Source organism: Echinops telfairi, unplaced genomic scaffold (assembly GCF_000313985.2).
Source record: "Echinops telfairi isolate 266 unplaced genomic scaffold, ASM31398v2 ScPeMD7_3509;HRSCAF=4178, whole genome shotgun sequence".
In the NCBI taxonomy this organism is placed as follows: Eukaryota; Metazoa; Chordata; class Mammalia; order Afrosoricida; family Tenrecidae; genus Echinops; species Echinops telfairi.
In genome coordinates, this window is record NW_022107407.1 from 14,452,499 (window position 1) to 14,467,068 (window position 14,570).

Consider the following 14,570-nt stretch of genomic DNA (forward strand, 5'->3'; position numbering starts at 1 on the left):
TTATCTGGATCATGTAGAAAGAAAATGAATTATTCATAATTACTGAATTATCATACAAATAAATATATGGTTTCCATTACAACTGCAATCCCAGATGCATTTTCTTTCCTGTAGGAAATCAAAATGACTTCTGATATACAATTCTTGATATAGAAAATATTTCACTTTTCTGCTATAACTGTCAGCCACCACAATAAACAGTATGCCTTGTTAAGAACAGTAGTTGATCTTTACTATCTTACATCAGGAACGTGTCAATTTTCCATCATTCTTTTTTTCCTCTAGTGTACAGGAAAATGACTCCACTCACATTTGTATAGGCCATTATGTTGACTTACTGCACTGATGATCTTAGGTGGAATAAACTAGGATAGAAAGAAAGGCAATTCCTTACACAATTTGGTAAGGCACACGCAATAAAAAAACAGCTCAGAGTGAGACATGACTTCTACAAGTATATATAAGTCTGAATAGTGAAAAAAAAAAAAGAATGCATCTTGAGATCTGGCTTATGTCAAGATATCATGTCCAAATTAAGGAACACACTGCTGCATGTTGAAACTCCTACTGCTACAACTAAGAATGTATCAATACTCTTGATGATCTCTTTGGCCCCTGGTGGAACATCTATTTTAAGTGGTCATGCTACTCTCCCCCCACTCCCATGTATCAGTCAATAATGTTACCACTTTGAAGAAGGCACTAAATTATATCCACCCTTCCATCTTAAAAGCTGCTATCAATTTGGCAATTTTCAGATTCGATTTCAAGATCCAACTGTTCTGAAAATATCAGTGGCAAATAGGAGCTTGAAGAAGCTTCTGGAGGAAGTTCATAGGATAATAGCCTACTAAATTTTAAAGTTTTAGAACAAAGCCACGTCAACCTCTACTGATAAATATTCTTACTCATAAGAAGCTCATAACTTGTTACTTAACCTTGATAATGGGAACACTTGACAATGAGTCATCAAGTTACACTGCAACATAACTGTTAATCAAGATCTGAGTCTTCTCTATTCCACAAAGCAATAAAAATCCACAAAGCAATAAAAGTCAGGTGTGAGTAGGTTTATCATCAAATTCAAGTCATATCCTGGAGATTGGGTTTGACTGGATCAATAGAAAAACTGTGCGTGGGAATACAGCTTCCATTCTCATGGTGCCTACTACTACTCCAGAAACACTTCTTCTGCAACCCTGACTTATGATTACTATTTATTTATTATTTCCACAATCTTGAACTTCATTTATTTAAAGGTCTGGGAATGAATGAGATTTGATGTTGAACCAAAGTTGGTTGTTGATAACTGTGGGGGAAGAGGAAGGTGTTGTTTGCCCAGGATTATAGTATAGATACATCTACTGAGATGTATACTGACTTCTGTAAAAAACCCATCAGCTATGTATAATAAATTACCTCCAGTTTCTTATTTGAAAATTGATTCTAGTTTGCTGCTTAATATTACACCAATGTATAATCTCCTTTTAGTTTTTTATGACCAAGTTTCTGGACAGTTTCTCATATGGGTTTGACAAAATTAACTTTGACAAGGAGGAAGGAGAGAAGATATACATTGAAATACTCATACATGAGATACTCTCAGGAGGCAGAGGAATTCAATAATTATCTATGATTCAGAGAGCAGTGTCACAGTAAGTCTGAAGGACTGACTCCCACTTTCAACCTCTCCTGACTCATTTGTACCTGACTTAAAGATTTCATATATTCCAATTTTATTTAATATTGTTTGATAGAATTAACTGTTTCCCAATTAGACCATACCCTTTCTTGAAGATAGAAACCACACTTATATGTGGTAAAGAATACTGTCTTATTTTTTAACTTAATAGACACTTTATAAACATTAATTAAATGAATAACCATGGAGTAACAGGAATTCTGGATTCTACTCAATATCAAAAAATCCTGTTTAGAAATGTATTTGCTGTACGTGGAGCAAGTGGATTTGTGGTATCAGAGCGAAGTGTCTGAGTGATTTCCTGTATGTGGAGATTATGGAAATGTGTTGCTGATCACAGTAATAATCTGTAACATCTGTTTATGCTCTGAGAGGCTAAACCTTTAAAATACAAAACACAAACATGGTAATCAACATCACTTCTAGAAAATTCATGATTACATTTGAAATAATTGTATCTGAAGGTAAAATCTGTCATATTCGTTGGATGACAACAAGAGCAGATGACAAGCTGAGGAGAAGATGAGAGCATGTTGACTGGTCTGAAGTCCATGACCTCGCCCAAGGGGGATGGGGTTGTTGTGACTCTGTGATGGGGCCATGGTCTAAAGGAAAGGTGACCAATGGGCACCCTGGTGTGGCTAAGTGACGCAGCCCACATTGAATTGACCAGAAGCCGACCAGAAGAAGAGAAATGTTTTTTGGGCTTGTGAAGTGGTGCATGTTGCTGCAGACTTTATGGATAGCCCATCCTTATTTGACTTTGCTTATAGATGCCGATTTCACAAGGTTCCAACTGGAATGAAGATTCTTCACATCAAATAATATGATTGTCTCCTCAGAGCACTGGGTTGATGTAAATGGGCAGTGTAGAAATTTGATACCCAAAATAGGATGGATACAGGAATGAAGTGGCTGGCTTACAAACTTTCAAGATGGGGGAATATAGGATTATAGGATTAAGGTGTAGGTGTTTTTTAACTGCAACAGGTTGGCATAGAATGTAGCTGTGTTGCTCACTTATAGAATATTATGTTTAAATGGGGCTTTGGTACATTTCTTAATTATATGCATTTTTGTTTTAATCCTGTTAGGTACAGATATGACTTTATTAGGTTGTTTGAAAATTACGTATGGCTAAAGAGTTAGGTGAAAGTGTCAAATTGACAAGGGGTAGTCTGTGGTAGTTACATAATCTGTTGTCAAATTTGAGGCTTAAGTGTAAAAGGGTGGGGTTTAGCCTGTAAACAGATGACAGCTTGATGGCCTCATTTGGAGGCGCTAAGGAGATAAATAGCTCATAGGAGGTGGGATACAGACTCACTCCCTGGCAGACAGTGCAGCTGACAAGACACATGGAACTTTGCTTGTGCCCTGAGCAGAAGGAGCCATGTGGAGACCCCTGCCAGCGTTGAGATGCTTACAATGCCACTGGATCCACAAGACTTTCCACCCACTAGCCTGTGATCTTCCTGCATTCTGCGTCATTGCATGTGTTTCCTGAGTCTGAAGAGGACTTTATAGATCGGGATCAGACATATTGGATAATATCGGACTTATGGACTTGAATTGGACTGGGCTGGGACTATGTTGGAAGGAACTACAAAACCAAAACCAAACTCAATGGCCCCGAGTCAATGCTGATTATAATGACTGCCTCTGCAGGTTTCTAAAACTAATATTTTATTGGAGTAGAAAGCCCAGTCTTTCTTCTGCAGAGTCTGGTGATTTTGAACTGCTCACCATGGGAATTGCAATCCAATGCACAGCCATTATGCCACCAGAGCTCCTCCACTACATTTGGAAGAAACTAGACCCAAAAAATCAGACTAGATGCAACATTTTATTGCAATGTCTAAGTTTAACATTTAAGATATCTTTTTCTTTCTTATATTTCTCATAAGTGATTTCTCATAAGTGTCTCTCACACCAAGACAAGCATTTTCTATGTGGAGTCGGCAGCTTCCTCAGAAGATGCAACTCAGCTATCTCTGATTTTGTTTTTTTTTTAAAAATCAAATTAGATGATAGGAATAATTCTCCTTTTTCTCAGTAGTGACATATTTATATCAGAATTAGCCCAGTAAATTTGAGGACAGTTTACTCTATTTCATAGTTGAACTACTATTACTTTTAGATAAAGGTAAACAGATAAAGGTATACAGAAACAATGTTTCACTATTGTTACATTAATATAGCAAAACTTCCCTGAAATTGGAGACAGCATAAGGGTGGTTAAGATTGATTTTTTTGATATGAGTCTTAAAATTAATTTGAGTAGAGCTGACATATTTCTTTTAGAATTAATTGAAGCTAGATTTTACTCTAAAGTAATAAAAGGAAAACCATGTGATTTATGCGGTGTTTTTACAAATGTAGCATTATTTGTGAATTTTATAAATCTGAAAAATTGAGCGTACACATCTCATTCAAAATTCCCCAACTACTTATCTGTATATTTGCCTAAGGAGGAGGACATATAATTTGATAGGTTGGATGGAAGGATATGTGCATCAATCAAATATTGGAACAGGTGCACTTCATGAGTTCACACAGCCTTTACTCAAGACACATGTTTCCTTGATGAAGTTACATTGGGTGAGAACTTCAGAAGTGATCTGGGGGTGCATTCCCTTTCTTTCAATTATGATATGGTTTTGCAACATTAAGAAAGCAACCTTGGGTAGAAATTATTGTTTTCCCTGATATTTCTTTCTTTTCTAAATAATTCGATTGGGGGCTCTTACAGCTCTTATCACAATCCACACATACATACATTGTATCAAGCCTATTTGTACATTTGTTGCCATCATCATTTTCTTTCTACTTCAGCCCTTGGTATCAGCTTATTTCCGCCCCTTCCCCACCCTCTCTCCCTCATGAACCCATGATAATTTATAATTTTTTTTTTCATGGCTTACACCGACCACTGTCTCCCTTCACCCACTTTTCTGTTGTTCATCCCCCTGGGAAGCAGTTATATGTTGACCATTGTGATCGGTTCGCCCTTTCTCCCCCCACCTTCCCCTTCTCCTCCCAGTATGGTATCGCTGCTCTCATTATTGTTTCTGAGGTGTTTATCTATCCTGGATTCCCTGTGTTGCAAGTTCTTATCTGTGCCAGTGTACAAGCCATTTCTTTATTTCTTAGCACATCTCATTCTTTAGGATTCAGTCTGTCTTCTCTAGCTTTGCCCCTTTGCCTCCAATCTACTCTTTCTGTTTCCACTGTCCTTTGCTCACATATCTACATGGTATCAAGTGACGACATAATAGTAGATGTGCAATTCAAGGCTAGATTGTTTGCCTTTATTGCCATCACCAGAACCTAAACCAAACAAGACACTTGAAAAAGTACATCATCATGGAAGAAATGGGGTAAAACATTTTTAACTAAAATTCTGACATATCATCTTATGTAATAATGATATATCTATCTCTATCTATCTATCTATCTATCTACTTATCTATACATTTATCTATCTATATCATGCCACATTCTCTAAGGCAGAGGTTACCAAATTTGCTTGGCCTGCTGCTCCTTCTCAGAAACAGTTACTTAATATTCCCCAGGCAATTAGACACTTCAGTACTAAAGGTGATAATACAGGATAAAGGGATCTGTTTTTGCAGCGCTCCTGTATCCTTCCAGTGCACCCCAGGGGGCGGTATCTCTGACTCTGGGAAGCACTGCCCTAAGGGGTATATCTTATGTGAGAGTCAGTACAAACATGTTACTACTAAGTTCCAGTTCTTGCATGTGCACACGCTTATTCCAAACAACACGTTCAAACGTGTGTCTGGGATCAGTGGAAGGCAGACATGTTTCTTTGGTAATATACTTGTTTTAGTATCATTAAAAACTCAAACTCACTGCCACCAAATGGATCCAAACTCAATGGGCCCCTATAGAACAGAGTAGACCAGCCCTTGTAGATTTCTGAGACTGTAAATTTTTACAGGAGTATAAAGGCTCATCGTTCTCCCTTTATTCTAATTTGGGTGCTGAAAGTATGGGCCAATCTAAAGGGAGGCTCTGAGGGCATCTACTGAACCCGTTTCACTAAAGGCAGCAAGGAAGTCAGCTAGGAAAATTATGGAAACTTTTTAATTATTATTATTACAAAGAAATAATCTTGGTAAATTTTCCCAAAAGATACAGGGCAGTCATACAACTTTGTGAAGAAGAGGGTTTAAGGCAGTGGGAAGTACATTGGTGAGACAAGGGCAGGAAGTTGAACTGAGGGACATTTCCCACCACCACAATGGACCTGCTGATTTTTCCAGGATAAGAAAGGACTAAGTTATTTGGTTAGGAAACCTTACCACATCCACTTTACAGCTCTCATCTCTCCTCCTTCAGACTTCTTTTTGTTCCCAGACTCAAATAACCTTGAAAAGTAATGTGATTTGTGTCTCCTGCAGATGCTAAATCTGCCACTTTGATGTAGCATAAATGGAAGAGTAAAGAACTCACTGGGGAAGGGTTAGAGGGATGCAAACAGTGCCTCATAAGGAGAGTCCTACATGAAGGATATATCAAAAAATGTTTCTGTGCTTTTACAGAAATATTTTGTGACTTACCCACCAACTCAAAATGTACTAGAAAAAGCGAATATATAATATAGCTAAGGCCTTAACATCATTGAGGTTCTAGATGGTATTAGGTGCTTGTATAGAAAACCTGTGACAGATTCTGTTCTTAGTTCTGACCACAGTCATCCAAGAAATCTATGTAAAATTATTAAACACATGATGAATGCCAAATGCCTCATATTATAATAAGCATAATAAGTTTAGCTCTTGACTATTTTGGATAATTCATTACCATGTGTATAAAGTGTCAAGCATATTGCATGGCGCATCATCGGTATTTAAGAAAGATCAGTTAAAATTTACTAAATAATTTAAACTCTTCTTTCCCAATCTAATTCTATATATATATTAATGTATTCAGTGGCATATGCATTTAGAGAACACAGCACTTTGAGTATAAAAGCATTTGGAGTAAATACAACAAAAGCATAAAATATAGCACACTTACCACTTCTTCATGGGTTGCATTTTCTACATTAATGCCGTTAACCTAAAGAAATGACAAATTAAGAATTTTGAAGGGAAAAATCAAAGAATGTAAGTTTAAGATAAAAATACCAACAAACAAGTATTAAAATACTAACCTGCATAACTGCATCTCCTATGAACAACATTCCTGTTTGGTCAGCTGCAGGGTTGCAAAAGCGGCAAGTGTTAAGAGAGATTTTAAAAGACACCATGCTTGTTAAGGCAGTTGTTTAAACTTAGTCTTTGCAACAATTGAAATACTACGTGTGTGTGTGTGTGTGTGTGTGTGTGTGTGAGAGAGAGAGAGAGAAAGAGAGAGAGAAATGCCAACAGCATAGCAATAAGCAACCACCCAATAAAGCTTAATAAATTGCTACTAATTTCAAGCACATTAAGAGGGTTACTTTGCAGTCACAGGAGACTGGTTTAATATAGAATACAAATGTCATTTACTACTAATGAAGGGGGTTTCATTACATTATGTGAAATGTCTGATTCACATTTTTCATTAAGTCAACACAGACAATAGAAAGAATTCCAGAAGTCATTTAGCATTTTCTGCTTTCTCTCCTGAACAAATTTACACAGATTGCTTTAATTAAATATATTGTGCCTAGAATATAAAAGGGAAAGAAAGAGGAAAACATTGTAAAGTATGAAAATACTCTCTACTTCATTATTTCCACCTAACCTTTCTATTAGATATCTAGAGATGATTCCTTTCACCAAGATTGTACAAATTTGCACAAAATGTAATTGCACTCAGTTTTGCCTTCATATAGATTTGTTTTAATTTTGTAAGCCTTTTATTATAGATTGAATGATAAACAATGACCTAGTCTTTGCACATTAGAATGTTCATTACAAATCATATATCAAAATGAAAATCAAAGTGAATATCAACTGAAACATGATTCCTAGTTATAAGCTAGTATTATATCTTGTTGAACAAAAAATCCAACCATTATATCACTTATACTGATGATAAGTAATAATGCTAGATATTTAAGGGTAACTGTAATAACATTCTCCTATATACTAAGATCTTCCACACAAAAGCTGCCAGTGCCCTACACTCCCCATTCCTTTCTTTATTTCTGTATCTCCTGCCTTCTTCAATTCACCTTCCCTCTTCATGTGGGTTGTGTTTATTCTTCATCTTCAACTATAAGTCAAACCCAAATTATCAAGTCAAATCTGGCTCAGAGTCACCCAACTGAGTAGAATAGGGTTACCAAGCCTATCACTCTTTTTGGGGGGTAGGGGGGTGGCTTATACAACTCATCTCAATACACCCATCCATCCACTGTGTCTTGATGTAAGTAGACTGTCACATCATTATCCCACAGAGTATATGCGGGTTCAAACCACCAAAACCCAAAAAAACTCATGGGAATCAAGTTAATTCTGACTCATGGGGTTGAACTACCCCCTTTTGAGATTCCAAGTCTGTACCTGTTTACGGGCATAGAAATCTTCCCTTTCTCTCACAAAGTGGCAGGTGGTTTCAAACTGCTGACCTTGCAGTTAGCAGCACAATGTGGAACCACTATGCCACCAGGGCTCCTCTATCTTTAATTAGTTACTGAGCAGATAACCACGTCTCTACTAGGACTCTTTTTGATGAGTCTTCAATGGGCATTTGGAAATAAGGCTCTCAGATGACTTTCAATGACTTGAAATTCTATCAGCTAGAATGACCGGTAAAATCACACATAGTATAGTACAAGTTATACAGAGGGTTGCTCAGAGTTGTCACTGACTGGATGACAGTTGGATATGCATGTCATATAAAATTATGTGTGCTTTGATAAACACCTAAAAAGCCAGAATAAAAACATGAGATCATCATTAATAGTATTCTAAAAAATCTTAGATGCAATATACTTAATTTCACAAAGATAGGGTGAGAATCAAAAATAAATGTAAGAAGATATTTGAACTCTGCTATGAAGTAAAAGAAAAATGAAGCAGAAACCATAGGATGAAGTAAAAAAAGAAAGGAAAAAAGGAGGCTGGGGTGAGTGGTAAGGAAACAAGAAGACAGGGTGAAGGTCTTTGAATTAACAAGTTAAAAACAGTGGACTTTATTTTAGTGGTACATTGGACCCTTCAGAGACTTTGGATTGTCTTTAAACACTCCTTTGTCCAAAATCAAACCACAATAACTGCCCTCTAATCAATATAATATGGGGTTTCCAAGACTGTTAGTCTTTCTGGAGCAAACAGCCTCATCTTTACCCCTCAAATCTACTGCTGGATTTTAACCATTACCTTGTGGTTAGCAGCCCAATGGCCAACCTATACAATCACCATAATTTGTTTTTTTTTATTGACCTAAACTATGCTATGCAGAGCAAATTTATTTTCAATGAAGTTTCATCACGAAGTAATTACCAAAAAAACCCAAATGGCATATATATTGGTGTGTACCACTTTATGCATTTGGATACTATCTGTGAGATTTTCAGGAGCTATTCCTGAGAAGTGGGCAGCCTATTCATTCTTCAGTCTGTTCTTAATCTGAAACCTCTGCTGAAATCTGTTCAGTTTGGAAAAAACGTGTTAGTACTTAAAATACCAGTGGCATAGCTTCCAGCATCAGAACAAAACACAAGGCAATGCAGTATGACAACCTGACAGGCAAGTGAGGTGAGCATTTGCTGATGATCAGGAATGCAGCCTTCAGAAGGGATTACAACTCCATTTACAGAAAGCCAAAATCCTCCCAACTGATGAATAGGTAGCATCATGCTAACCAGAGAAAAGATTGAAGTTGTCAAGGATCTCCTCTTTCTTGGATCTACAATCAATGCTTATAGTATCAACAGTAGACTGAACAGTGCTCGGTATTGGGTAAACCATTTGCATCAGGCCTCTTTAAAGTGTTGAAAAGCAAGGATGTTACTTTGTTGACTAAGGTGCCCCAGACCCAAGGCAAGGTATTGTCCATTGCCTCATATACATGCGCAAGTTGAACAATGAATAAGCAAGAAGAGCGGATGCACTTAAATTATGCTGCTGATGGAGAATTTAAAAGGACCACTGACTGTCAAAAGAACAAACAAATCTCTCTTGGAAGAAGTACAGCCAGAATGCTCCTTAGAGGCAAGGTTGGTGGGACTTAGGCTCAGGTGATTTGGCCAAGTTGTCAGAAGAGACCAGCCCCTGGAGAAGGATATCAGGCTCAGTAAAGCAGAGGGGCAGGGGAACGAGGAAGGACCTGGACCAGATAGATTGATGTAGTGGCTGCAACAATGAGCTCAAGCTGAAGAAAAAGTATGAGGATGGCACAGAGCCTGGCAGTGTTTCCTTCTGTTGCACATAGGTCTACGTGAGTCAGACTTACTTGACTATATCTATGTATGTGTGTATATGGATATATGTGTGCATATACATCTATAAACAAATGTATACATGTCAAACCACTGGTCTCTGGCTAGCAGTCAAGTAATTAAAATTAACTATTGGGCCACCAGGGAGATATATTTCATTATCTTTTTTATTATCTTAAACATTTTCCTGTGAAAGAGTTGAAGATTTACAGGGCAGATCATCAGTTTTACATCCAACAAGGCAAACACACATTTTATTTCATTCATTCACTGCAATCCCCTCAATGTAACATCAAGTCTCCTTCGCCCTCCTGTGTCTCCTCTTTATATTCTTCCTTCTTTCTTCATCCTTCTGAATTTTGTTCCTGGGTGAGTTTGCCCATTTCATCCCATATGGTTGCCAATGGTGAAGTGTGCATACAAAGGAGCACCATTATTTACCTGATAGGTCGTCTGCTGTTTTGCTGAACATTGTGCCACAAGGGTGAGTTGCAGACCTGGAGGGTGAGGAAAGCTTCTGGAAAAGGTGGTCTCACCTCTCTCCACTAGAGAAGCTGGTCGTTTAAATGCTGAGCTTATATTTAGCTGTCCAACATTTCCCTGAAAGTGCTAACACAGCGCTATGCTAAATATTAGCTAACTAAAATAGACTTGTAGTATCTATTTTAAATCAAACAATCATAAGGTGTACTATGAGGACACAGACAAATTAATAATGGATGGTGTCACATCATTGTTAAAAAGAACACTTTAGTTTTATCCTTAAGTACACTGTTGTCTGTGCTGGGATAATAACCCTATGTAAGCCTACAATTACTTGACATGACTACTAGCCAAATTTTCCTACCAACCACTAAAATCAATCATGAAAATAGTGAAGATTTCTATCAACTTCTGCAGTCTAAATTTATTCAAACATGCATTCCAGAGCCATTGATAATTACTGGAATTAAATGTGAAAGTTACAAAGACAAACGTCCGTAGTTGAGAGAACATGCCCTCGGTAATGGAAACAACCCTGGAAATCTGATAGCAGAATTTAACCAGACCACTTCCTGAATCTCTATAAATGACCTTCGATCGTCATCATAAAAGACGAGTACAGACTTGGATCTCACCAGATGGTGAAATTAAACGGACTACATCTGCTGTAACAGACAACGGCGAAGCTCAATATCTTCAGTCAGAGTCAGGTTAGGGGCTAACTGTAAAATAGACCACCCATGGCTCATACGCTCTAAGTTCAAAAAGAGTCGATTTTGTTTTTTACCAAAGCGATACTTCATTAAAACTTTCATAAAACATGATATAGTCCTGAATGGCTTAATAAATGTATTTGCTAATTTGAAATGGGTGAGAAAGCCATTTGGAGACATTAGTTTGGGAAAAATTACAAAGTCCCCAGAGCTGGCTACTTGTAATGTGCCCTCAGTGTGAAAAGTTTTTGCCTTGAGAAGGGTAAGCTTGGTGTGACAATATCAGGTAAATGGGAGGAACACGGCCCTCAGGGAACTCCTGCATAATTTTGGTGTGCACATAAATATAATGCTATAAATTCTCAAGTAATGAAATTAAAATGCCAGTGTCAATCTAGGTAAATAACAAGGCATGTGTATATACAATTTCTACTGCCTTTGAAATAAAGGAAAAGATTACATTAAAATCCTTAAAGAAAATGTGCAAATTCTCAGTTGACTTGCAGTCAGAAATATGAAGAACAGAAAATACTATTTAATTTTAACATAGTTAGAAAAAAGCTAGATGATTAATTTTGTTTTAATTTTCCTCCATTCTACTCTCCTAAAAAAATTAAGTTCCTTCAATTATGAACCTCATAAACACTTTTGAGTTCGGTATTTAAAGAACACATAAAAGGAAATTCACGCCTGCCTCATTCTCCTTTCCAGGCTTTTAGGCATTAAAATAATTCTGTGAAAGACTTTTGTTGCTGTTGTTCACTTTTTGTTCTCTGTCCACTTCCTTTCTCTTTGGGGCAGCTCTCTTGAGCTCCTAGAACTATTTTTGTTTAATGTGATTCATGAGTTCATCATTTCCAGAATGATAGTTTTTGAATAGTTTGAATTTGAGACAGGTTTTGAGACAGTTTAACTCAAGTTTTAGGAAATATGTTATATGATTTAATTTGCCTCAGATTTAACCGTTGCTTAAGAAAAAAATATAAAACCAAAACTCATCTAAGATCTCAAATGTGTAGCTGGCTGGCCAAAATTAAATAACATCTCATTTTTCTCACTTTAAATAAAACAGTAATGAGAAACAAAAATATTCAAATGACCACATGCCTTTTATACACTTGCTGTTATTAATGAAGTTATTCAAGAAAAAATATCCACTTAATTTTTTTTTTTAATTCAAAGTTGATGTTTTCTCGCCAATTTGGGGTAAGTGAAAACAAGCAGGAGACATCGTCTCCCAGGTAATGAAGACAAAGTAATGAAAATTTCATGCAATTACCAACTGGAAATAGACTCTAAGAAGAGATAAAAATGCATAAGATAAAATGTTTAAAGCAATATTTCTAAATATATCAGGCCATTAGGTTGAATTACAATGGAGTTGTGAAATTTAACTCTCTGATTTACCTGTCATTACATTAGAATAAAAAAATCAAAATATATAGTTACCTTAATCCATATACACACTCAAACTTGTAAAAAACAGTAATAATGAGTAATGTTTTCAATTTCCTTTAATGTGCATTTTTGAGATGAGTAAATAAGTATTTCTTAGAGATTTCATTGAGGCTGTGTAAAAATAGTCATGGTTTGCAAAAAACTTTTAACAGATATCCACGATCCCTTCTCCAATATTAGCTGTTTTTTTACTAAGCAGACATGTGGTAAATATGCATTTAGACATACAAAAATGTAATCTTAAAACATACAAGTTCAAATAATTCTTAATATTACCATAACTGCATTTTATTTATTTGGATTAAGAATAACTAAAGTCAATAAAGCATTTCTTATGTGACTAATAGTCATATTATAATTCACCATGCATTGAGTCATTTACATCCTATAACAATCCCATGAGTTACACAGTATTGCTCTCTGTTTCCACAAAGGAACACTGCATCACAAAAGAGACGGAACAACCCATGTAATGAGTAATGTAACTTGGTTTGAGGCTGATGGCCACTTACCATTACCGTAATACACCTAGCCTGAAACTAGAATTAGGGGCAGAAGTTTTTGTCTCTCTTTTTTAATAAAACAAAAAATTGTCCACATTGTTTTTATGAGTATTGTTTTTATAAATATATTTATAAATATGTTTTTAGGAGATATCTAATTTCCATGAGGCGACCATCTAAAGGACATTGTTATCTTTCTGATAATGTAAATTATGTTGAAATATACAGATTGAATAAGTATGGGAAAAGATCCAAACACACCAACATTTTCATAACCATAATCTCTTATTCTTTTTGAAAGACTATCGGTTGAAGAGTTCTTGAATTTCCATTCATCTCTACATCATCGATGTCTGTTATGATTCACGCAGTCGAATGCTTTGTATAGTCTATGAGCAAACACCTTTTTGATATTTTGTTTTCGGCTGAGATCCATCTGATGTCATTAACAATATCCCTTATGCCACGTCCTTTTCTGAATCCAACTTGAATTCTGGCAGCTCTTTGTTGATACTGAAAGAATTGTGTTTGACTTATATTCAAGTATATTTTACTTCTAAGGGATATTTGTGATATTTTTCAATCATTTCCACAATCTGCTGGGTCACCTTTGGTTAGAATGGGTACAAAATGGGTCCTTCTAGCTGGTTGGCCAGGTAGCTATCTTCCAAATTTCTTGGCACACAAAACTTGATGTTCTTGCCTGTGGACTAGTTTTTCCCGGAAACATCTGCCCAGTGTGGTAGACGAAGACTGCCTTCCTCGCAGTCATAGATCGAGTCCTCTCTCCGAGGGTCTGCCCGTTTCTGTGGACCTTTTCCTTTTTCAAGCATGCGGTCCTCATCTAGGGAGTGTTCTCTTCTGCTAACACGCCCAAAGTCCATGAGACGAAGTGGCACCTTCCTTGCTTCTAAAGGAGTATTCTTGCTGTCCTGCCACTAAGACACATATACTTGCTCTTTTTGTCGTTAGTTGTGCTACTGTTCTTCACCAGCACCATAATTCAAATGGACCAAATCCTGGCGCCTTTGCCTAGGTATTGTCTAGCTTTCACCTGCATGTGAGGTGAATGAAAATCACATGGGTTGAGTACAGCACACAACTGTCCTCACAGGGATACCTTTGCTACTTAAAGCTTTAAAAAGGGTGTTTTGCGGCAGGTTTGTGCAAGACCATGCATCATTTTATGTTACTACCGCTTCCAAGAGTATTTATTGTGAATCAAGGTCACATGAAATCCTTGATTCCTACAGTGCTTTCCCTGCTTATTACGAGCTTGTCTATTCACAACAATAGTAAGAGACTATTTGTTT

The 14,570-nt window shown here is 36.7% G+C and overlaps 1 protein-coding gene across 1 annotated transcript in view; it reads right to left on the reverse strand.

Annotated features, from left to right (window-relative positions):
• Nucleotides 1–14,570, reverse strand: part of SNTG2 (syntrophin gamma 2) — a 442,011-nt gene that overhangs the window by 372,601 nt on the left and 54,840 nt on the right. Inside the window, exons 4-5 of the mRNA XM_030886702.2 lie at nt 6,882–6,925; nt 6,746–6,787 (exon numbers count right to left, since the gene is read on the reverse strand). Coding sequence (XP_030742562.1) covers nt 6,746–6,787; nt 6,882–6,925 — 86 coding nt within the window. The remainder of the gene's footprint in view (nt 1–6,745; nt 6,788–6,881; nt 6,926–14,570) is intronic.